Source organism: Trichosurus vulpecula, chromosome 6 (genome assembly GCF_011100635.1).
Source record: "Trichosurus vulpecula isolate mTriVul1 chromosome 6, mTriVul1.pri, whole genome shotgun sequence".
Classification (NCBI taxonomy): Eukaryota; Metazoa; Chordata; class Mammalia; order Diprotodontia; family Phalangeridae; genus Trichosurus; species Trichosurus vulpecula.
Window position 1 is genome coordinate 75053260 of NC_050578.1, and position 22769 is coordinate 75076028.

General features: G+C 38.9%; 2 protein-coding genes across 6 annotated transcripts in view; one reads left to right on the forward strand and one right to left on the reverse strand.

The window, feature by feature from the left end:
- The window catches only part of PAQR3 (progestin and adipoQ receptor family member 3), a 49201-nt gene that overhangs the window by 18674 nt on the left and 7758 nt on the right, over nt 1-22769 (forward strand). The window contains exon 8 of one of the 3 annotated variants that reach the window (XR_005010648.1): nt 10365-11393. The exons of 1 other annotated variant lie outside the window; for it this stretch is intronic. The gene's annotated coding sequence lies outside the window, so the exon portion shown is untranslated. Of the gene's footprint in view, nt 1-10364; nt 11394-22769 lie in introns of those variants that run through there. One more of the 3 variants, XM_036762798.1, reaches the window with a different exon arrangement.
- Nucleotides 361-22769, reverse strand: part of BMP2K (BMP2 inducible kinase) — a 121482-nt gene continuing 99073 nt past the window's right edge. For 2 of the 3 annotated variants that reach the window (XM_036762794.1, XM_036762793.1), the window contains exons 15-16: nt 18832-18942; nt 361-7325 (exon numbers count right to left, since the gene is read on the reverse strand). In XM_036762794.1, coding sequence (XP_036618689.1) covers nt 5875-7325; nt 18832-18942 — 1562 coding nt within the window. In that variant the 3' untranslated portion in view covers nt 361-5874. The remainder of the gene's footprint in view (nt 7326-18831; nt 18943-22769) is intronic. The other variant, XM_036762795.1, reaches the window with a different exon arrangement.

The window sequence follows — 22769 nt, forward strand, 5'->3', positions numbered from 1 at the left end:
CCTAAACAGAGCTAACCAAGTTGATCCAGTCTGTTAACCAGATATGAGCCTACCTTACTATCCTATTATCCAGTCTACAAGGATGCCAGAAGAGATTTTTTTTAACTCTCTTGCTAAAATTATATACCCATAGCACTCCTGATCTACCAACCTAGTCAGTAACCTTTCCTAAACTTTACTATTTATTACTTGAACATGGAGGTCTAATTAAATCTAAGAATTATTACAAGAAAAAATAATTGCTTCTGCCCCAAGACCCTCATTCTGAACAAAAGTGCCCTTCATGAGTAGCCAATATGAAAATCACCTGTGGTTGGAATATAGGTTTTCAGGAATTAACAAACAACCAGCACACCAAACTAGCAGATACCTTACCTTTAATATAAATAAAATTCTGGCATGGTCAACAGGTCTTGGTTAAATTCTGGTCAATTGTTCTATCACATGGTTTACCAGTTTTCAAAGAAACTGAAAACTGTGAAAAGCTAAAAAATATACAGAATACTGTTCAATCTTTCATTCAAAAGTCACTTCAAGAACTTGTGCTTCATCATCATTATGAACATCCATTATAATAACAATACTAGCAAAGAACAGAAGAATATCCTGGAACTGTCACAGAAAATCCAAATTTGTCATTTTAATGCCTCAAAGTTTACATTAGAAAACACTAGTCATTGGTTGTTTGTACAGAATACAGAATCCAATTGAAATTTATTGCATTAAAAGGAAACAGAATATTAGTCATCAAGTATGATAAATACAATTAGAAAATAATTTTTAAAATTTAAAATAAAATGAAAGACATGTTGGCAAGCAATTAAGACAGTATGTAGTAAATTTTTTCTATTTAGTGCTTAGAGAAAACTAACTGATGATGAACTTTAGTTATTTCCCAGTTGTATTTATTAATTGAAGCCACTCTGGCATGTATATTTTGTAATGATCACAAGTAGTGTGAAGACAGAAGTACTGTAAAGATGGTGGGCCTTGCTGTCTGCCCTGTGATTGCTCTTGAAGGTCCACCTACCATTATGCCCTCTAGGCCCATCATTGTTGCCATCTAACCTGCCACTGCACCCATGGACCAGCTTGCTTTCCTAGTGCTTAGTACAGGCACATTCCATATACACGTATCAATTTTGTCTAAAAGTCAAAATTGGTTAGTGGTACACAAAAAATTCTCCAGGAATTTCAAGTTTAACAACAACGAAAAAGGACATGAAATCAAAGAAAGTGCACTTAAAGCAGTTGGCCAAAAATTTTAAAATAGCTTTTAAACAGTTTACTATTTGATGGCATGTCAATCACAGAAACAACTTAGTAATAGAAACACATTTATTTTTTCTTTCAATAGTAGCACTATTTAAAATGAAACAAAAAGACATACCTAACATTACCCTTTGCATTTGCATCCTGCTTTTTAATTTAGTGGCTTTTGTTCACTCACTAGGAACTGATTCTCTCCTAGTCATGAAAATGATTGTTGTTGCAATGACATTTTTTAAAATTTCACATTAACTCTACAGTAGTAACATGTGATGATAAGGGCATGCATGTGTGTATATATTTATAAATAAGACGAGTATAAAAATTTCCAGATAAACAATATTAGTTATATTGTTCTCACAGTAAACATGTCATCTCATTCTCACAGTAGATATGTCATGTCACTATCTGGATCTGATTAACAGTGACAAAAGTACTACTACGGGTAGTTTCACATACACACATACACACACACGTTAGTGGGGAAATGAAAAGGTCACCTACTATTGTGTATGTCCATTATATACCCAAAATCCAGAACTAGTAATTTTTGATCACAGATTAATCCAAGGGATTCTAGTACCATTGTACCTCTGCGATACCCAGTGCCAATGGGCAATACTTCATATCTTAGAAAGGTCAGCAGGGTGGCTGAGATACTCAGGGCCTAATGAGCATTAAAATAAAAGAACAGGCTCCTTACAATTCTCTATTAAAAGATGTCACTTAATTATCGTTGTTAAATGGGACATGACTAATATTGCATCCACCTGCCTTCCCCAGATATGGTCACATAACATTTATACATATATACACACACACATACACATAAAGCTGAGGGGAGGGGGGAAACAGGAGGAGAGGAAGAAAGCTGCAATATTTCTGTATTGATGTCTTTTTTTTTCCCCTCATGAACAATAATGCTCCTCAATAAAAATTTGATCATTCCCAGTATCTACATATTTTTCCTTACCTGAATGCACAACCAACAAACAACTGAGCAAATATAGGCTTTCATCGCATCAAGTTACTTCAGTATATTTTAGCATGAAAATAGTTTTGAAAGCAAGGTCAAGATCTGTTATTAGGGACCTCTCGGTGAGGAAACTCCTACGGATGCAGGTCATCGACTGTTCTGCGAGATACAGTCTTAGGGAATTGCCTGAAGGCACTGACAAGTTCAGGTCCTTGCCTAGCCATTGCCGTAAGCCAGTATGGGACAGGCAGAACCTGAATCCAGTTCTTCATTCCAAGACAGGCTTTCTATCCACTGTGCTAGGCTGCTTTTATGGTGAATGTGACAGAAACATTAAAATAGCTAGGTAAATGGATCAGTTTTAAAAAAAAATAACCATTAACAAGCAACCTGTAATAACACTATTAACTTCGACCAGTGAATTTTGTCAGTTTAAAAGAGACAGCATTTTGTATCCCTCAATATTGCTAAGATGCACTAGAATTTGGAGTTAAGACTGTTTTCTTAGTCATTAAAGGGGTACAAGAGGGCAAAGAAGAGAAAGACTAAGAAAAAAATAAATTTTCTCAAGTTTCTTGCTATAACCAAGATTGGACTAACTCAGGAACCTGTGATTTTATCAGTGTCAAAATTCCAAGTGGGAACTTCCTTCTTGAATTAATGGAGAATTGCCAAATACCTTATATGTTATTTGTGAGTTGTGCATAATGGGATAATCTGCACTTAAGCCCTTTTCCAAGAGACAGATAACAAGAATATGAAGAGAGAAAACAGTGGCCCATCTGTCCTTGGAAAATGGCTAATGGGTCAATGTCAAGAGAACTTGCCAGGTCTCTGGAGGTAAGTTGATCCTGACTGGTAGGCTAGAATTTGTTTAGGATTTCCCTTCAAAAAGAGAAAGCCCTTGGTTGGGTCACTCCACGTTGAATAAGTATATTATAAAAAATTTAACAGTGCTGTCTAAAGACCTTTCAATGCAGTTATCACTTATACAACATGGCAAGCCTAAGAAGACCTTCAGTACCTCCATGAAAGTGTTTCCACACTGAAAGGCAAGTAAACAGGACCTAAAAATTCGAGATGGTTACAAGATTTGCTCTCTCTATATAATTCACTTAGAATTACTACGGACACACACACCATTGCCCCACTTTTCAAAGTTTAATAATGTAATGAATTCTGGCACATACCCAGGAGCGAAAAATCTAAAGCTGTCATCAAAGATAGATGGTGTACACATCGATCAAGGTGTAGGTATACATGTGTATGTATCTATACATACATATTTGGCCTGATACTTTCTGTTCACCTATTTTAACTCATGAATTTGCCATGTGGAATAATTCTTGCACCTCTCTCACCCACTCTCTCATCTCAATTATTAGGGTACATCTTTTCCCCCCATTTGACTGCAAGCCCCTTGCAAAATGTGTCCCAACTTTATTATATTCCAGTGCCTAGCATAATACCTTAGGTACAGTGGGTGTTTAATATTTGTTAAATCCAATTCTTTTCACTTTTAAGTAATTTCAGTATATTTTCTTTTTAACTGAAATCTACTTGAAGTTGAGTTATTTTAATCAACTTGAGAATTTGAAAAAATAAAAACAGGTGCAAACATATTTGCCTTTGGCACAAAGAAGAAACATATGCTAAAGTCTTGACGGTACAACCATGTTCAGTTCCAAGTCAAAGTAGTATGTGAATGCTAGCCTGCTGACACCCTATAAAGCATTCTGCATATTGACCTTAGCACAGCTTTTAATATGATTCTGCGTTTTCTAAAAAACAGAAAAAATGAAGGAATAAAGAGAAAGATATGTAATTAAATTATATATACATTTGACTTCTTTCCACAAAAACTTCCAAATGGGACATCCCGATGGGTACTATTGCCAAGAAGGCTTAACTCAGTTAATAATAGAAATGCATTAAGAGGGCTCCAAGAGAGCTGAATTTAAAATAAAAGCAAAACAACCAAGAATTCAAACTGATTTTGTTTTCCTTCCCCCTTTTTGGGATACCTTGAAAATTTCCAGAAATTTCCAATTGTTGCCATGTCAATCCCATGCTAAATTCAGGAAAGAGCCATTTAAATAGTCTTAAATTGTTTCCATCCATTTTGACAATGAGGGGAGGAAGAGTAGTGAGAACATCGGAGATACATATACGCGCTTTCACATAGATGTTCAGTCATTCACATTTGTAATTTCTACCTTACAGACATGATGAAAATTTCTGTGAACATTTCAAGTTTCCAAGCAGGATTTGTGGTACTGAGAAAAATAATTTGGTAACTTAAGATCTTTTTATTCAAAGTGGGTTGACACAAATTAACCTCTCAGTGCCTGATGCTTTTGCATTACTTTTTAGTAGAACTGTGTGCAACTTTTGGAAAAGAGGTACTTTCACTGATGTGGAGGTACTTGTTGCAGGTGTAGGTCCTGCCTTGTAAGGCTTTGTGGTATGCTATGAAGTTGCCCGATTGAACAGGACCAGACTTTTGATAACTACCTGTACTTTGCTACTCTGCTGCGCTTGTCTTTTAACTGGTGTCATGTGCACTTCATCTCAGTGCATTTGGCAAATACTACTTTACCCTCCAAAAATAAAATAATTTTCACATGAGCAACATATGATAGTAAACAGAATGTTAAATGCAACATGATTTATATATAAAATTTCTGCAATAAAATCACTCATCAAATGAAATTATTTTAGCTATATCCCCTAATTTTTCATAGAATAAAATGTATGCATAATTCGCTTTTGTTTGTCCTCACTCAATGTTTTGCTCTATTTCGGGGGCATTACTGTAGCACTGGATAAATCAGCCCTTCATAATTAATGGATACGCTTTCAAAAGTGCTGATTATGCTGGAGGTTTCCCTGCTAAGTTTTCCTACATTCATGCTTTTTTTTTTCTTCAAAACAAAGGATTCTCTTTATCTTTAGTTTCCATTTTAGGCATTTGTGTAGTTTTTAAATATATTAATGGCACTTACTGTAAAGAATAAAAGATGTCAGGCACAAGTCAGTCACCTCTGGCTCTACAAGTATGAGATCTGAAGCCAATGAGTTCTACATGAAGACATACAGCTTTCTAATCATTTCGAGATTTCACTTGTTTCCACTCAGCCCGGGTGTACATCTAATTCCTAATGCTGGATTTGGACTGGGCCAGAGCTGTGCATCCAAGAAGCATCACTTTGTTATACATAGAAAATGTGAGACCTTTTTTTCCATCCTCCTTTATTGGCCCAGGAGTAGAAAGGCAGCACAAAGTGCAGAAGCTAACATCTCCAAAGGCTCTATCACTGTTTAGTGAAATAACCTTCATTTCTGTGCCAGAAAGTTAGCAGCTAAAATGATTGTTAGGGCTCATACCTGCTACCCTTTCTTCTCTTCAGAAGAAGCCCCCAAATTCAGAGGGCCCCAAATTACTACCCTGTTGAAATACTTCCTCTTCCATTTGGTTTATACAAAATCAAATAACTTTAAATCTATTCTACATTGACCTGCAGTAATGAGTGGTACAAAGAGCTATACAAATTATTTTCTTGAAAATTCATAAAACAAACTTCACTTTTTAAAAATTGGAGTCAATGAAAAAAGTTTGTTAGAAGCATCTACTGCTTAGAAGGAAATGGAGCAGCACCAAATGGATCTAACTCTCCTTGCTGGGCCTGCGGGGACTGTTGTGGTGTGACACTTTGTATCACGAGTTCTGTGAAGGGCACGGCCCCAAAGTCATCCATTTTCAATCCCTCTACACTATGAAATGATCCATGTAACGAGCTCTGCCTCGGTCTCCCAGGCAATGCCGTACCGTGGTCCCCACGGTTATCACTCAGGCCTTGATGGGAGGGGTGCCGTATCAGGTCTGGAGGATGGAAGGGTTTGGCACCAAAAGGATCCAGTAGGTTCTCTTCAGATTGCAGGGCACTCCCTCTGTCTTTACTGTCAGTCAGTGTCACACTGATGTTTTCCTTGGAGTCTGATATAGTTAAAAATTCATTGCTACTCTGAGAATCTCGCCGACCTACTTTCTTGTGCCTGCGGGCCCTCTCTGGCGTCCGGTAGGTGGGCTTGGAAGTCTTCTTGGTGCTAGTGGGGGTACCATGATGTCGTTTCCCATTACTTTTCGACACCTCCTGCTTTATGCGCCTTTGGCGGGAAGAAAGTTTCTGCAGGCTTCGCTGTTTCACTTTTTGCTGCTGCTGACACCCAGCTATCTCCTCAAAAGGCACAAGCCCAAAAAGGTCCTCTTTGCTTTCACTTTCCCGTGTGGGTGTGGGCAGGGGCTGAAAGGGAGTGCAGCCAAATATGTCTACACTTCTGGGGCACATGGGAAGAGTCTGTGCCTCAGACCTTGCCCCAGGGCAATCCTGCACTGTCACCTTCTTGTTGAAGGGTGCCTTTGTGAATACATCAAAGTCATCCTGCTCTGCTGCCACACTGTGAAAAACAGTCTGTGCGGACAAGTTTTTTTCATTTGTTTCTTTGTGCTGTGGCTGCTGAGCATGAAGCACAAAGAAAGGGACTGAGCCAAACACATCAAATTCCTGCCTGGGGGTGACACTTCCTCCAGCAAAAGGGAGCTGCGTTGGGCTAGGGAGTGGTATCCCAGGAGCTCTGGCCTGGCCACTGCCAGCTCGGTCTCGGTAGCTCCTGAGAGGGCTCCCGTCAGCACATTTTGCTTTGGTATGATCACAATCTGAATCAGAGCTATGTTTTTCTTCTTCCTCATCATCTTCAGAATCCATGAGAAGAGGCCTATGACCCAAATTCTCTGGTTCAGTGTCATCATCATTGAAATCCCCTTGTTCTCCTTGAAGAACATCTTCATCTTCATGTTCTTCATCTTCACTGCTCTTGGGAGATGGAGGATCTGATTCAAAATCACTTTCAGATTCATCGCCCCTCTTCTGCACATGCCCCCTTGCTGAAGAGGCATCTTCAATTTTTCTTCCATTCTGGTCACCTTTAGATACCTGGTTTGTTTTTACATCTTTGATGGAGTTCCCTATGCTATTTTCTTGACTGCTAGATGAATGTTCAACCTTCTTTTCAGGAGAACCTGCAGGTCCAAAAAAAAATTAATAAAGCATTTCAAATGAATACAAAATGTTCACATTAAGCACCAACAGTATAAAATTCACTAGGGAATATTTGAAAATTTTTCATGCCAGTCACTTTTGGGGGACAGGAAGGGATTCCCTACTTACTGCATTTTTGTTATTAGACATTGATTCTATAGCATTTAAGTGATGGGATTATTAGCATATAATTATGTCCAAAGTCTACTAAATATATATAACATTTTATAGAATGACTGATATCTGGAGTTGTATTCCATAACAATTTATTAAATATTGAATATATATATATAGAGAGGAGTATGTACATATACAAATATGTATTTCAATGTGTTGTCCCTTGTGCATAAAGAATTCACAACTAACTGATCACCACTGAGAAGACATAATCTTTTTCTTCCTTGTACTGGAGGACTGGCACTATAAAATTGATTCTTTTGTCTTCTAAGCAAAAGTAAATGATTATAGACAAGCAACTGGCTAGGGCTGAGGGTGTCACAAAATACAGCCAGTCTCAGACTACACAACGATCCAACCTGACTTTGGCCTCATTCGTAGAGTGCTCATGAACACACACATATGTTCTCTCTACATATATGTATACATGCATACAAACACAAAGTAGATATAAAAGGGCTCTTAGATACATATCATATTAAAGGCTTAAATTTGAAAAAAGTATTTATGTTTCAGCTGGGAATTTATTAAACACAGTAAAAGCTCAGTTCTTTGCCTAACTAGATTATATTGTTTTTCTTGTTAAAATTATTTAAAGTCCTGCTTAGTCTCTTGAAAATAATCTAAAAGTGATGCGCTATTATATGTGTTAAGCCATCAACAGCTACAATTCAAATCCTGCTGCAGTGATACAAAATATAAACACTTGTTCTTACATTATTGGTCATCAATAATTCATGTTGGAAACACAGTGACATTATTTTGCACCAGCACCGCTACCTTTGCTACTAACTAGCTAACATTTATACAGCTATAATACACTGTGCTAAGTGTTTTACAATTATTATTTCATTTGATCCTCACAACTCCCCAGGGAGGTAGGTGCTATTATTATCCTCATTTTACAGATGAGGAAACTGAGGCAAACAGCAGTGAAGGGACGGGCCCAAGGCCACACAGTCAGGAGGCATATGAGGCCATATTTCAACTTAGGTTTTCCTGTTTCCAGGCCCATGCTCTCACTACTGGGCTAATCGGCTGTCTCTATACTGCTCATTTTTATTAGAAGATAATCAAGTGACTATAATGATGTTTGGTCTGGGGTGTCCTAGTTAATTATTAAATATGTCATGCAAGAATTTTAAAAGGATGAAATAAATAATCTGTATTTATTAAATCACAGATTTTCCAAGTCTATAAGCACTATGTGTGTACAAAATCACCCACAGGTATAATAATTTATAGCATGTATAAAGTTGTCATTTTAAAGTTATTTACACTGAAGATATTTCCTTTTGAGAATGTCATTTCATTCTTTTACACACACACACACGCACGCACGCACGCACACACGCACGCACGCACGCACCCTGTAGCCAGTGATACTTTGGAAGCGACAAACATTTATTGCTTTGGAATGGCCAGCTCCTCTCCTTATCAAACACTGCTCTAGTTCCCAAGCTAACTCTTTCAGACAGCTGTCATTGCTGGGGCTAAACTGTCATCTTTGCAACATGCACCAAGGCTCACTGGTTCTGCCTCTATGGCCTGGCAGAACAAACCGAATCCCTCTTTCAGGCAACAGCTCTTCAGAAACTTGAAGACAGTTACTGTGTTCTCCCTGGACTTTCTCCTCTCTAAGCTAAATACCTCTAGTTCCTTCAGTCTATCTTCACACCGTGATTTCAAGGCCCTTCCCTATCCAGCTGGACACTCAGCAGCTTGTCCATGTCCTTTCTCAAATATGGCACCCCAACCAGAACAATCTTCTAGATGTGGTCCTATCAGGGCACAGCAGAGTGGGCCTGACCCCTGCTCTCTGGCCTCAGCTAAGATTTCTCTCTCAATGCAACTTAAAACTGTATGATCTTCTTTTGGTTATTTCACACTCTTGACTCATATTGATTTCACTGTCCAAAGAAACCTTGAAATCTCTTTCAGACGAGCTGTCTAGACCTACCTTCTCTATCTTTTCTGTGTTAGGCTGATTTTCTGAACCAAAGTCTAAGACTTTACATTTCTTCCAGTATTTAATCTTATTAGAGTCAGCCTAATGTTTCTGGAGCCTGCCTTGCCATTTCACGTGTTAATTATCCCTTCCCAGCTCTGCGCTGTCTGCCACCTACACCCTTATCTGAATCAGTAATAATATTTCACTAATATTTCACTGATATTTCACTAATTTAAGCCCAATCCCTAATTTTTTTGCTAATATCTTCATGCATTACTATGATAGTGTATTATCCCACTTAAGAGAGAAGAGGTAACCCCCCTGTTCACAAAGCTGGTAACTCAGGAGTCGAGAGCTGAACCCAGAGTTTTCTGACTCCAGGCCTGGTCTTTCTGCTCTACTATGCTGCTGAGCATGTCAATACTCCTTTCAGACCAGGGCTTCTTGAGCTGGGTATTCACAGCCTCCAGAAATATGTGGACAGATTTCAGATGAAGGTGGACAGGAAAAAAGCACGTCTTATTTAAATAAAATTGGCTCCATTTGTAATCCTAGGTGTTTTTTTTAAATGCATTTAAAACACACTGTGAGAAGGGCTCCATAATGATGACCAAGCTGACAAAGGTAGAGACCCTCATCTGAGGACCGTGCATTTCAAGTCAGATGAAACCTCAGAGGGCACCTAGTTCACCCTCCTCATTCTGCAGGTGAAGAAACAGGGCCAAAGAGGCTACATGATGTTCCCAGCATTGTGCAGGTCACATCAGAGGTCAATCAACAAGGCCTACTAAGTGCCAGGCACTATACTAATTATGACTCCAAAACCATTGATCTTTCCACTCTTCTACGCTGTTCAAAATACTCACAGCTGCATTATTTTTTATGAAAACAGGAAAATGGAAACAGCCCATCAACTAGAGGAAGGCTGAGAAATGGGTAGATGACCATGACGGAATGTTACTGCACCAGAAGCAGCAGCAAATATGAAAAATTCAAGAAAATACATCAAGACTTATGCAAACTGATGCAGACCAAAGGAGAGCCTGTGCAACAACTAAAATCCTGGTCATAGAGTAAAGCTACATATCACTAAAATAACATAATCGAAAACAGTAAACTGCTGAGTTCAGAATAACCGCCAAAGGCCATGCTGGTCCCTGAAAACAGATGATGAAACCCCCTCTTTCCTGGCTGAGGAGCTCCCAAAGTGCACGATGGCGCAGATGCTGCCAGACGTTACTGCTTCGTCAAATGGATTCTGCTGAGCTTTTTTCTTTCCAATGAGAAAGGATTCAACCGAGGTTGGGGAAATAAATGGAAAATTATCATGATGTTAAAAACAAATGGCAAAACTAAAGTTTTACATTTCCAAGATGCCCAGAATCGCCAACAAGCATTCGTACAGAGCTCACTGTGGGCTAGGTCCTCGGCTAAGTGCTAAAGATAAAAAGAAAGGTCAAAACTGTGATTTCCACCCTCAATTAGCCAGCATGCAGATGGGGTAAATCATGTGCATGACTATGTACATGTAAGACACAGAGCATAAAGAGGAGATCATGGGGAGGGAAGACTAGGAAAGGCCTCCGGGAGAAGCAGAAATTGGAGCTCAGTCTTCAAGGGAGCCAGGGAAGCCAGGAAGCAGAAATGAGGAGCATGTGAGGAACAGCAAGATGGTCAGGACTGTGGAGCCTGTGTAGGGGGGATAGCAAAGCATAAGGAAACTGGAAAGGCAGGTGAAGCTTGTGAAGAGCTTTATAAAAGCCAGACAATTTACTGTTTGATCTTGGAGGTAACAGGGAACCACCAGTTTACTGAGGAAGGGGGTGATATGGTCAGACTGCTTTAAGAAGATTGCTTTAGCAACTGAATGGAGGGTAGACATAGGGAGAAATTAAGGGAGGAAAGGGAAGTGAATAAGCATTTTTTTAAAGTGCTTACTATGTACCAGGTACTGTGCTAAGAATTTTACAAATATCTCATTTAATCTTTACAAGCAGACAAACTGAGGTTATATGACTTGCCCAAAGCTAGTAAATGTGAGAAGCTGGATTGGAACTCAGGTCTCCCAGACTGCAGGCCCAATGTTCTCCATTTACTGCTCCACCTAACTGCCTCAGGGAAAGGTAGACTATTCAAAATCCACAATAATAATCCAAGTATGAAATGCTGAGGGCCTACACCAGGATGGTGGCTAATAAGTGGAGAAAAGGGGGATGTATATGAGACGCTGTGAAGGTAGGCAGGACAAGACTTGGCAAAAGACTGGATGAATGAAAGGGAAGAGTCAAAGGTGATAGAGTTCAGGCCTTGGTGACTGGGAGAATGGGGGTGCCCTTGGTACGAAAAGAGACATTTATAGAAAGTTTGGAGAGAAGGCAGTAACTGGTATGGAGTCAATAGAGTTTGAGGTGTCCAATGGGCAGCTGGTGATACAAAACTAGGGGTGAGGCAGAGATAAACAGATTAGGATCATCTGTGTAAACATGAAAACTGAACCTATGAGAACTGATATCACAAAGCACAGAGCAGGAATTTTCAAAGTGTGGTTCAGGGGGGCCTGAGACCCTTTCAAGGGATCCATGATATCAAAACTACTTTCATAATCCTACTAAGACATTTTAATTTTTAATAAAATACCAAGATATAACCCACATAAGCAAAAGCTCTCTGGGGGTCATCAGATTTAAAAGTGTAAAGGGGCCCTGAAGCCAAAGAGTTGGAGAGATGATAGTGTAGAGAAAGACGGCCAAGCACAGATCATTGGGGGGATACCCAGAGTAAGCAGATGTGGCTAAGAAAACTGAAGGAATGGTCAGGAGGAGAATCAAGAAAGATCTGGATTATCAAAGTCTAGAGAGCAGAGAGTACCCAAGAGACACAGGGGATCAACAGCAACAAAAACTGCGGAAAGGTCAAGACTGAGGCTGGAGAAACAGTCGGCCATTAAATCTGATAATTCAAAGATCCCGGGCAACTTTTGAGATGTCTCAATGATGAAATCAGAAGCCAGAGTGGGTTTAGAAAAGAAGACGAAGAACTAAAGTGGGCAGATTTCTCATCAGAGAAGTTAGCCATGAAAGAGAGGGGAGATATAGGCCATGGCCAGTGGCGATGATTCAGTCACATGGGGGTCTTTTTCTAAGGATGAGGGAGACGTAAGCATATTTGTACGCTGCAGAGAAGGAACCAGGAGATGGGGAGAGACTGAAGGTTAGTGAGAGTGGGAAAAGGACAGGGCCATTTGCTGGAGAAGATGGGACGGAATGGGCTCAAGGATGCATGCAGAGGAGTCTGCTGGCAAGGGGAAGGGCCACATCTTTGTGTGAAATAGGGGTAATGGAGGAGATAGTGGGGGAAGACATCTGAGTCATGTGAGATGAGGGGGATGGGAAAACTAGGACCTCTTCATGAATATTTCCAATTTTTTTGGTGCAATATAAGACAAGATTCCTAGCTGAAAGATAGGAGAGGGAGTGCTAGCCACAGAAGGTTTGAAAAGGAATGGAAAGGTTTGGAAAAGCCACTCCTGCATATGACACAATTAACTGATTAAGAAATGTCAAAGGAGTAGCAGTGACAACACAGTTAAGCTTATTAACAAGTCTGTAATTGACTCAGTCGGGTTTCCTTATTTTGTGGGTGGTGGAAGGAATTCCAAGGTTGAGGCTAGAAAAGGCAAGATGGTGATGAGATCAGGGGGTAGGAACTGGGGTATCAAGAATAGTGTGGAACTAAACTGGTTCTCCAAGGGGTCAAGATAAGGAAATGAGAATGTACCCAGGACAGGTGTGATGGCTGGGGAAGAGAACTGAGGACCGAAGGGACTGCACATCCATGGTGGAGACCAAGAACAATTAAGGTCTTTAAGTCAGAAAGGAAGATAGAATGATATAAGATGATCAGATAAGGGAATAATGTCAAGAAATGAGTGTCTTTTTCATCTGATATCATCCTCTGGCATTACATTTGTATTTACTTTGCCTATATTTTGTTTTGCCTTATCTGTGCACATTGGTTTTCTCCTAAAAGAACATAAGAGAGACTGTTTTCTGGGAAAGAAACACAAGTTTATTATGGAACTCACATACTCTTAATAAGTGAATTAATTGAATGAAGACTGGAGTTGGGAACAAATACAAACTGAACTGGTCTCATGATATCAAAAGTTTACTTTCCACATAGATTTTATTGCAGTTTCCTTAAAAACCGAGTTCAATGAGAATCAAATGTCATAGAAAATAAGATCTCTCCAAAGCTTTCATTTCAGTTTTCAGTGACCTATAGAACACCATTTAAAGCTGATAAGCTTTTTAGTCAAAGTCAATCTCTCCCTACAGTTTTTATAATTATGTTATTCTGCATATTTTTTAAAGCATCAGTAGATGTACAAGAAAGCAGCATGGCAATACTTGCTCAGAATTAGGAAGACCAGAATCCAAGATCTATCTCTGATATTTTACTGTGTGACCTTAAGAAAGTCATGTAACTTCTCAGTGCCCCAGGCAAAATAAGATTAAACTGTAAAATAAATTACATTTTACTTATTTATTTAGAAATTGTAAAATATCTACATTGGTACAGGAAGATTCCTTATTGGGAGTTCCCTCTAACAATGAAATACAGGCCCGGTCCAAAATAAAATTAGTAGAAAGAGCAATGGACTGGAGCAGAGGGACACAGGAATCCTAGATTTCCACAAGATCCTATGTTTTTAAGAGCTGGATGCTACTAGAATCATCTAGTCCAAGCCCTACATTCAGAAAATCAACTTCAGAAGTATAAAGGGGAAATATGGCTATACAACTGTTTCTATGAAAAGCTGGGAATTCCTGTGAATTCAAGCTCAAAGTAAGTCAAAATTGTGACATGGCAGCCAAAGAAGTCAGTGTATTATTAAGTTGCACTGACAGTCACAGTATCAGAACAGAAGAGCACCTTCCACCATACCTTAAGTCAGTGGACACATTAGACTATATATTTGGAGTATGGCTTTCAGCTCAGGACACTTAAAGAAGAACATTTATAAACTAGAGATTATTTAGTGTAATATAACCAGTAATGGTGATGGACTTTGGAACCATTCCATGATGCTTGAAGAGGGGAAGATGTAGGGAGAATGTGCTATCTCTGATCAAATATCTGAGGGCCCACTTCTGGCCAAGTTGACTGTTTGAATGTGATGCTAACTACCCAGCTCCCACATACCTACTTGAACAAAACTCTAATGTTCACATCAAAACAAATGAGGATCAAAAGACCCAATGAGGAACTACAGTAAATTATTTCTTCTCTCCAAAAAAATTGCATAAAAAGTCAGCCAGAAGCCCACAGGTAATAAGAAAGGGGAGCTCTTCAGCAAAGCCAGTCCACCATGACCAGAGAAGCACACATAAGGCCTTTTCTAGGCCACCGGATGCAGACAGCACAGCTCAAAAAGCCCCAGGGTTGTCAAAACACCCTACAATACAAACTTGGAAAGAAAAGGGAAGAACCAGTGACCAGCATGTGCCGTAGACTCTGAACAAGACAGCCCAGACACACTGAGGGAGGGAAGAAATGAAGCCCAGCTGGGGCTTCCCTGAAATAGGCTGCACTCCAGACTTCTTCGTAGTGCTCCAGAAGACTCTTCATTCTAGAAGATTCCCTTCAGCCCCAGGATTCACACCCTAGAAGTACCTTGGAGCCTCGGAGGCTCCTAGAACCTCATCAGAAAGGGTATCCAGGCCTTCCATCTCTTCATTTCTCACTAAGCTCCAATAAAGGCTTCTCCAACAAGCCACCCCAGTGATTACCTTCCTCCCTCTTCCCCAACTTCTTTTAATGTTGTCTTCCCTCATTAGAAAGCAAGCTCCAGGATAGGCACTATTTTTGTTTTGCTTGAATTTGTATTCCCTGGTCTTGGCACAGTGCCCAACACAGAATAAGAATTTGATAAAGGCTTGCTGATTGACTTGAGGTGCCCAATAATCTATTCTGGGATACCAGAGATGGCCCTAAAAATCCACCACTCTCAATGTAAAAGATCTAGGGAGGCCTAACCCTAGAAGTAGAGGCATGTCCAACCAGAGATAGCCAACTTGCCCAAAAGCCCAGCAGGATGCAGAATCTGGCCTAGACCCAAAGCCAAAACTCAGCAACTGACAAGGACCAGTATAAAAGATTAATGCAAATTTCTCCAAAAGAATTATATAACTCCGTAACAACTGCAAGCAGAGATTCAAAGGGAAAAAGTGAATTTTTTACAGGATCACCTATAAGAAATGATCTTGCAGAATAAAAAATTTAAATTGGAAGGAAATTGGGAAGTTATCAGAAAAGAGTGGCAAACCTACAAAGCTAAGTGTAGTCCCACTTGGGGGGTGGAAGTGGAAAGAGAATGAACTTTTAATGGAACAGAACTTTCTAGAATTTCTGATAAAAAACCAGAGTCAAGTAAAAATGTTGAAACGCAAATACAAGAGAAACCTAGAAAGGTTTGAAGAAGCTGCATGATGATGTGGTGCTAACATTCTAATAGGGGGAGAAGAAATATACATGATTCTTTAAAATCTTACTGTCTTCAGAAAGCATTTATTGAGGGCATTGTTTTGTTTTTCCTCTTAAAAAGGTCCTGGGAGAGGATTAATTCTGTTCTGAGGGCTTGAAGAAGAAAAGGAGAAAGGAGGGTAAAAGGAATATACTAGTAAAGAGGAAGAAGGAGATAACTGAGGCACTTGTATACAAACATGGAGCGGGAGGGGAAACAGGCATAGAATGAAACTCCCTAATCTGAAATGAATAAAAGAGAGCTGAACCCACAATTTAGAAATATATCAAACCCAAAAGGGAAACAAGTGGGCATGGAGAAGTGGGGGGTGGGGAAGAACAGAGGGAGCACACTGCTAAGGAAGTTAAGATCTGCAAGCAAAACAACTTTTCTACTGTTGAAAGGGAGAGTGAAAGGAAAAAAGAAAAGAACTATCCATCAAGTGGAAAATGGCTGAACATTAATTACATGGTACAAGAATGTGACACAATTTTACTGCATCACAAAAAATCACCACAGGGATTACTTCACAGAATCCTGGCTAACAGGAGGAGCTGGGGAAGAATGAAGTGAGCAGAACCAGGAAAACCATTGAGACAAGGGAAAGCAGCGGCATAGAGAGAACTCTGAAAAACCATCAGATTTGCAATTAAGAGATCACTAAAGACCCTGGAGGGAGTGGTTCAGCTGAGTGATGAGGTCAGAAGCCTACTTTAATTCCTCCCAGAAAAAGGCAACTTGGTGGAAAGCTACAACAAAATTTCAAACATATATATATATTTCAGGAAGGCCAAAGAAAGATTTGTGTTAAGATTCTCCTGCAACTTACTACTCAGATTACTTTACTTTTAATCAGCTTTCCATCTTTTAAGAGATAATTGGTTTTTGCTCTACATTAAACAGGTAGCACATTTTTAAATTAAGATTCTAACTTTTAATAATTCCAAATTAAATAAACAGTTTTTCCAAAGGCCCTGTGCCCTGAGCCCTGAGAAAAAGGCTTTGGTTCTTCAGGTCCCTAAAACTAGTCTTTATTTCCCCAGGTTACTTTAAGCATCAATCAACTAGCCTTTATTACATGACTACCATGTGCCTGGCTGTCTTAAGTAAGCACTAAAGATACAAAAAAGGGGGGGGGGGGCGCAAAAAACCCAAGCCCCACTGAGTTCACTGGGGAAGACAACCTGCAAACAACTACGTATAAACAAAATAAAGACAGGATAAATTGGGGGTAGTCTCAGAGAGAAAACTCTAGGATTGAGGAGCCTATTAATAAACCAAGCCTCCAGAACTGGCTGTTTGGGATGCTTGCAGATTTATGGAGGCTGAGCAGTTCATCTGAAGCATAGGGCGAAAAAAAGGCTAAGCGCTCCTACTGCCATTCTGAGTGCCCAGCATTTCAGGCTGCACAGTTGTGATCTTGGCAGCTTGTAACTGCTATTTTGAATTAAAAATAATGTGCTCTCTTTCACCCATTTTGTGCCCCCCCCAAACAATGGTTCATAAAGATGTAAATTAACAGTGTAATTTTTTCCCCCGTTATTATTTTGAAATCAATTTTATCAACACAAAAAGCTGACTTTGAGGAAAGGGAAAAAGAGAACAATGTTTTCAAGAATTTCCCAAAAGGGACAAATATTAGGGTGACAGTAATGTTTTCTACGGCAGCTGGGTCCCAAGGACTCAAAGAGTAATAGAAATAACAATACTCCTCACCCTCTCCAAGGACATACATGACATAAATATTTAAACAACATGTGGATAAAAGAGCCAGTCTCACAACCAGTAGACCTATGTTCCAAGTCCTGACCCTGATGTTCTGGCCATATGACCCCGGGCAAATCACAACTCTTAGTGCTCAAGACAATTAAGAGAAGAGGCTGATGTGCACTGATAAAGGGCTTTTTCTCACCTAGGAGTTCCCTGTAAGCACTGGAATATCAAGTCCAGTCCCTATCCCTTCAAGGAACCCAAAACAACAAGAAGTCTGAATATGCTCGTTTGGATACATTATGGAAAAAAATAACCATCTTTTATAACATTGTTTCTTGCAATCAGAGGATTTTTCCTTAATTAGTTTAAATTTTATTTTATTGATAATATTAAGAAACAATTTACTCCTGTCAGAGAATGAGATTCTATCATCAATACCACCAAAATTGCTTACTGGATAATTTATTGATTCAGCAAATATTTAGATAACACTTTTTATGTCTGTGGAAGAGAGAAGGAAGTTCTGATTTTTGGAACATACTGACATGCAATAAAAAATACTGCACTACCAAACACGAAAACTGCTAATGACATTTAACAGACAAGAGGGAGACTTTGAAAAAAGAGTGTGAGCAAACCAACACAGAGACTAAAAATAAAAGATGAGTGAAAACTGAAACAGATTTAAAAGGCTGCCAGAAAGGAACAAGGGTTAGCTTCTCTTCTGTTCAACCCCAGGAATGGACTTCAGGATGGTGACACAAGGAGAAGTATCTGGGATCCCTTCTGGCTCATCTGACATCTATCTAAAAACAAAAGGACAGCTTTTCCAAACATTTACTTTTCATTTTCAGCATGATTCAATAATAAAGATGAATGAAAGAGTACAGGCCTTGCTAATACATTAGCATTTCATATCCTGGCAAAGGCATAACTGAACATGTTAGTACCTCCATGGTACGCTATGTTATATTAAAATGAAGAGGATGAAAATGTCAAGCTGAGAAATATTTTCTAATCTACTTTCAGTAGCATATTTGATTCCATTTGAAATTGCTTTAGTTAAATGAGTTTACTTATTTTTAAAAATGGTAGTGATGTGGTTACAGCCATAACTTGCCTGGGTGAGAAATGAAAGGTACAGAACCAAAAGGATCTTCTGGAGGGTGGTTCTGTGAAGCAGAAAGTGAGTCTATATTCTTATCTGAGGATGTTCTCTCCTCGAACCTGTCTGTAAAAATAAAATGAAACAGAATAAAAAATAAAATAAAATAAAAACAAAAATGGCGGTCCTTTTCTAAAATAAGTGCTAAATAAATACAATCAATCAACAAGATTTATCAAGTGCTTACAATGTGCCAAGCACTAGGAATGGAGACACAAAAACTAATTAGTCCTATCCCTCGGGGGTTTACATTCTACGTTATCATTTCTTCACACATAGAATATGTGAGAAATCCACTGTTAGATGTTTGAGGGACAATTTTGAGTCAATTTATTTTACTGTGTGCTAAATGTATTTAATAAACAACTTTTTGTCTCAAAAGATGTCTGTTTCATGCCCTTATTTATTCAGAGTCTCCTGATACTTTTCTTTAACTTGTAATACAGTGGATCCCATTATGACATTCATTATTCATTATTACACAAGTTTAGAAATAACATATCAAATTAAAACTTCCTCCCAGAATCATATAAATAAAAAACACATTGTGTAAGAGTATGAAGCAGGTAGACCCTGTCTTCTAATTTGAACAATGTAAATGGCTGAGTTAAATTACTTTGCGCCTAGTGACTGGATATGTTGTTCATTTCACTAGGTTCTGTTGCCCCCAATTATACTCCAAGTTCTTTCAGGACTAGTATTATGTGCCCTAAGGCATTCATCAGTCCCTTTATCACTTGTAGCCCTTAGTAAAATGATCTACACACAGCAGGCACTTAGCAATGCTGACCAGCACCTACTGCTGCCTTGCTTTAATTTCTCTCCTATTGGAACAGCTAGTTGCTCATTCTTCCCTCTTTCTGAATATTCTATACAAGCCAGAGATCCTTGGCACCACAGCTTCTGTTCACATCCATGTCACAGGTTCTACTTCAGACTTCATGTAGCCCACAGAAATGCAGCTGTAAGCTTCCAGCAGGCTCTTCTAAGCTATTTTAGATCCAGAGAGAAGGGGATTCGCCAATGTGACTTAAACTTACCAGTGAAGGTCAAAGTTTTAAGTAGGAAATTAAAGAGATAAGAAACATTTTGTTGGCATCCTGCAAAATCCTGAAAGTGTTTACATGTCCCTGTGGAATCATACTAATAATATTAATAAAAACCTGTTAAAAGTGAGCTTTTAAGCCTAGGGCTAAATTTGCAGTATCCACTTCTGGGTTGCACAAATTATTTGGGTTAATTTATTTTCTAAATTTGTCCCCTGAATATTTCTATTGAGGTACACTCAATATGCTAAAGCAGCAGATCTCTAAGTGTGGTTCACAAATCCGTGGGGGTTCCTCAAAGTGCTTTCAGAGGATCTGAATTCAAAACTACTTTCATAATAATACTAAGACATTACTTGCTTATTGAAATGCTTCTCATTTTTCCAACCACATGTCTGTGTGAGGCTAGATTTTCTTCCTATGCTTCAACCAAAACAACTATTAAAATACACTGAATGCTGTTGCAGCCATGAGAATCAAGCTGCATTCTATTAAGCTGGATATTAAGAAAGTTTTGGAAGAAAAAAGTGTAAAATAATGCCATTTTCTAATTAATTATTTTTGTTTTGTAAAATGCTTCTCATTAAAAAGCATTTAGGTTAACATGTAATGGGATCATTATTTTAATGAATTAGTAAAAAAATTAATTTATCAGTTTTAATTTCTAATAGATATTAGACAATATTGATATAAAAACTCACATAAACAAAAGCTCTTTGGGGTCCTCAATAATTTTTAAGAGTGCAAAGAGACCAAAAATTATGAGAACTGTTGTGCTAAAAGAATAGTAGTGATATCACTGTCCCTCGTTTCCACCAGAAAAAAACAAAAAACTTGACCAGGTCTAAGAAGTGCATCATTTTTTTGTTGTCCAATGCTGTAGAATATAATAAAAAGTGGGCACTTTTTTCGGTTGTTACAGAAGCTTAGTAAACTAAAATCTGAGAATAACCTGTAACTTAGCTCAGTATAAATGAGATACATGCTTGCTATACTATGAAAAATAAGGCTTTAATTGTTGCTTTTTATTTAACATTATATAAGGATAATCTTTAATTTATAAGAGATGTAGTTTATATGGAGATAATCTTGGAGACAATAAGACTTGGGTTCAAATCCTGCCTCTAACACACTGGTTGCATGACCCTGAGCAGGTCACTCCAGTGATCCAGATAACTGGAAGCCTGGGGTCCTTAGCCTTTTTGTGTATATCATGAAAGCCCTTTGGCAGCTGTCTGGGGAAGAAGCCTAAGGACCCCTTCTCAGAATAATGATTTTTAATGCATAAAGTACCTAAGATTACAAGGGAAGCCATTGGTTGAAACAGGCATCAAAAGATTAAAAAAAAATTAAAGTTAATGGACTACAGGTTAATTAACTCTAAGACTATACCAAAAAAGTAGGCATTCTGCAATGGTACAGGGAAGTCGTTCAACAATACAAATTAAGGCCTGGCTCCAAAATAATCATAATAAACAAATAATGAAATAAATACAAGTTATCAAATTCATCTCCTATCATCTCTATTCCAAGGCAGCTAGTGAAACAGTGAACAAAACCCCATCACTGGAGTCAAGAAGACCAGGGCCTGAATCCTGCCCCAGACACTCAATGCCCAAGGGACCATGGCCTAGCCACTCACTCTTTCTCAACTGCCATTTCCTCATCTGTAAAATGGGGATACAGCAGCACCTGTTTTACACAGATTCAGTGAGGATCAAACAGGCTAGTAACTGTAATGTCTTCCACAAACCTAGAAGTGCTGGCAACTTTATTAGGAAATGTGATCAAACTCTAATTTTTATCTTAAGCCTCAGAATCCACTGGCTTTTCAGGAGTGGGGAGAAGCCTGTCATCAGAGCCAGACCAGATGGAAATATGTGAGTCAAGGATGTGTCAAAGGAATGACCTTGGCACAAAATGAGACCACAGCTGCCCAGGCAATGCTATCAACTCTCCATTCACTGAAGTCTCACAGAAAGCTTACACTTATATGGCCTTTTCAGATTTACAAACACATTACTTCAAATGATTTTCACAGCTCTTCAAGGCAGGTAATATTGTACTAATTTTACAGAAAAGGAAACAGGCTCAGGTTAACTGACTTGCCCAAGGTAACCACTTGACCACTAAGTGGTAGTAGGATTCAATCTCAGGTCCACTGAGTCCAAGTTCACCATTTTTTTGATTACATCAAGCTGCCTATCAAGTCTTCAATTTCTGAAAGGGAAAATTTCATTTTGCACCTAATTCTATAAAGAGGTCATGATAGCGCAATCCAACACATAAATTCAAGAGTTGCTCAGATATTTCTTAATCTGAAAACCCTCTTCCATCACACTGTCCTCAGCTGGTTTCAGGCCTACAAGCTTGTGAATGTCCAGGAGCAGCAGAGGACAGTGAGACGAAGGCTCCTGCCCCACTTTCCGCCATCCTCAGGCCAGTGGCAGCCAGCTCTCTTCAGGCCACCCTCCTACCATCCCAATCCACTCCGGAGCAGGGAGCAAGGCTTTTGAAGTTTTTAAAAACTGGCCTATAATTTTGTAGTCAGAATTCTTGCTGGGACCTATTTCCAGGGCTGAAGGCTATGGCTACTTCAGAAGAAACAAGTTCATTTTAAACAGTACTTATGATCTTTTTCCTCTAGTGGCATGAAACAGTAATGGTAGTATTGCAAAGTATTTCACAATACAACAAATGGCTTACCAGCTATATACACAAACTATGTAATTTAAAAAAAAAAACACTTCCTAAGTCATACAAGGGTTAATTTTTTTGTAAATTAAATCACAATCTCAGTAACAATTCCTGAGATGCTTTAGTTTCATGTCTTGCTGATGTAAGCTC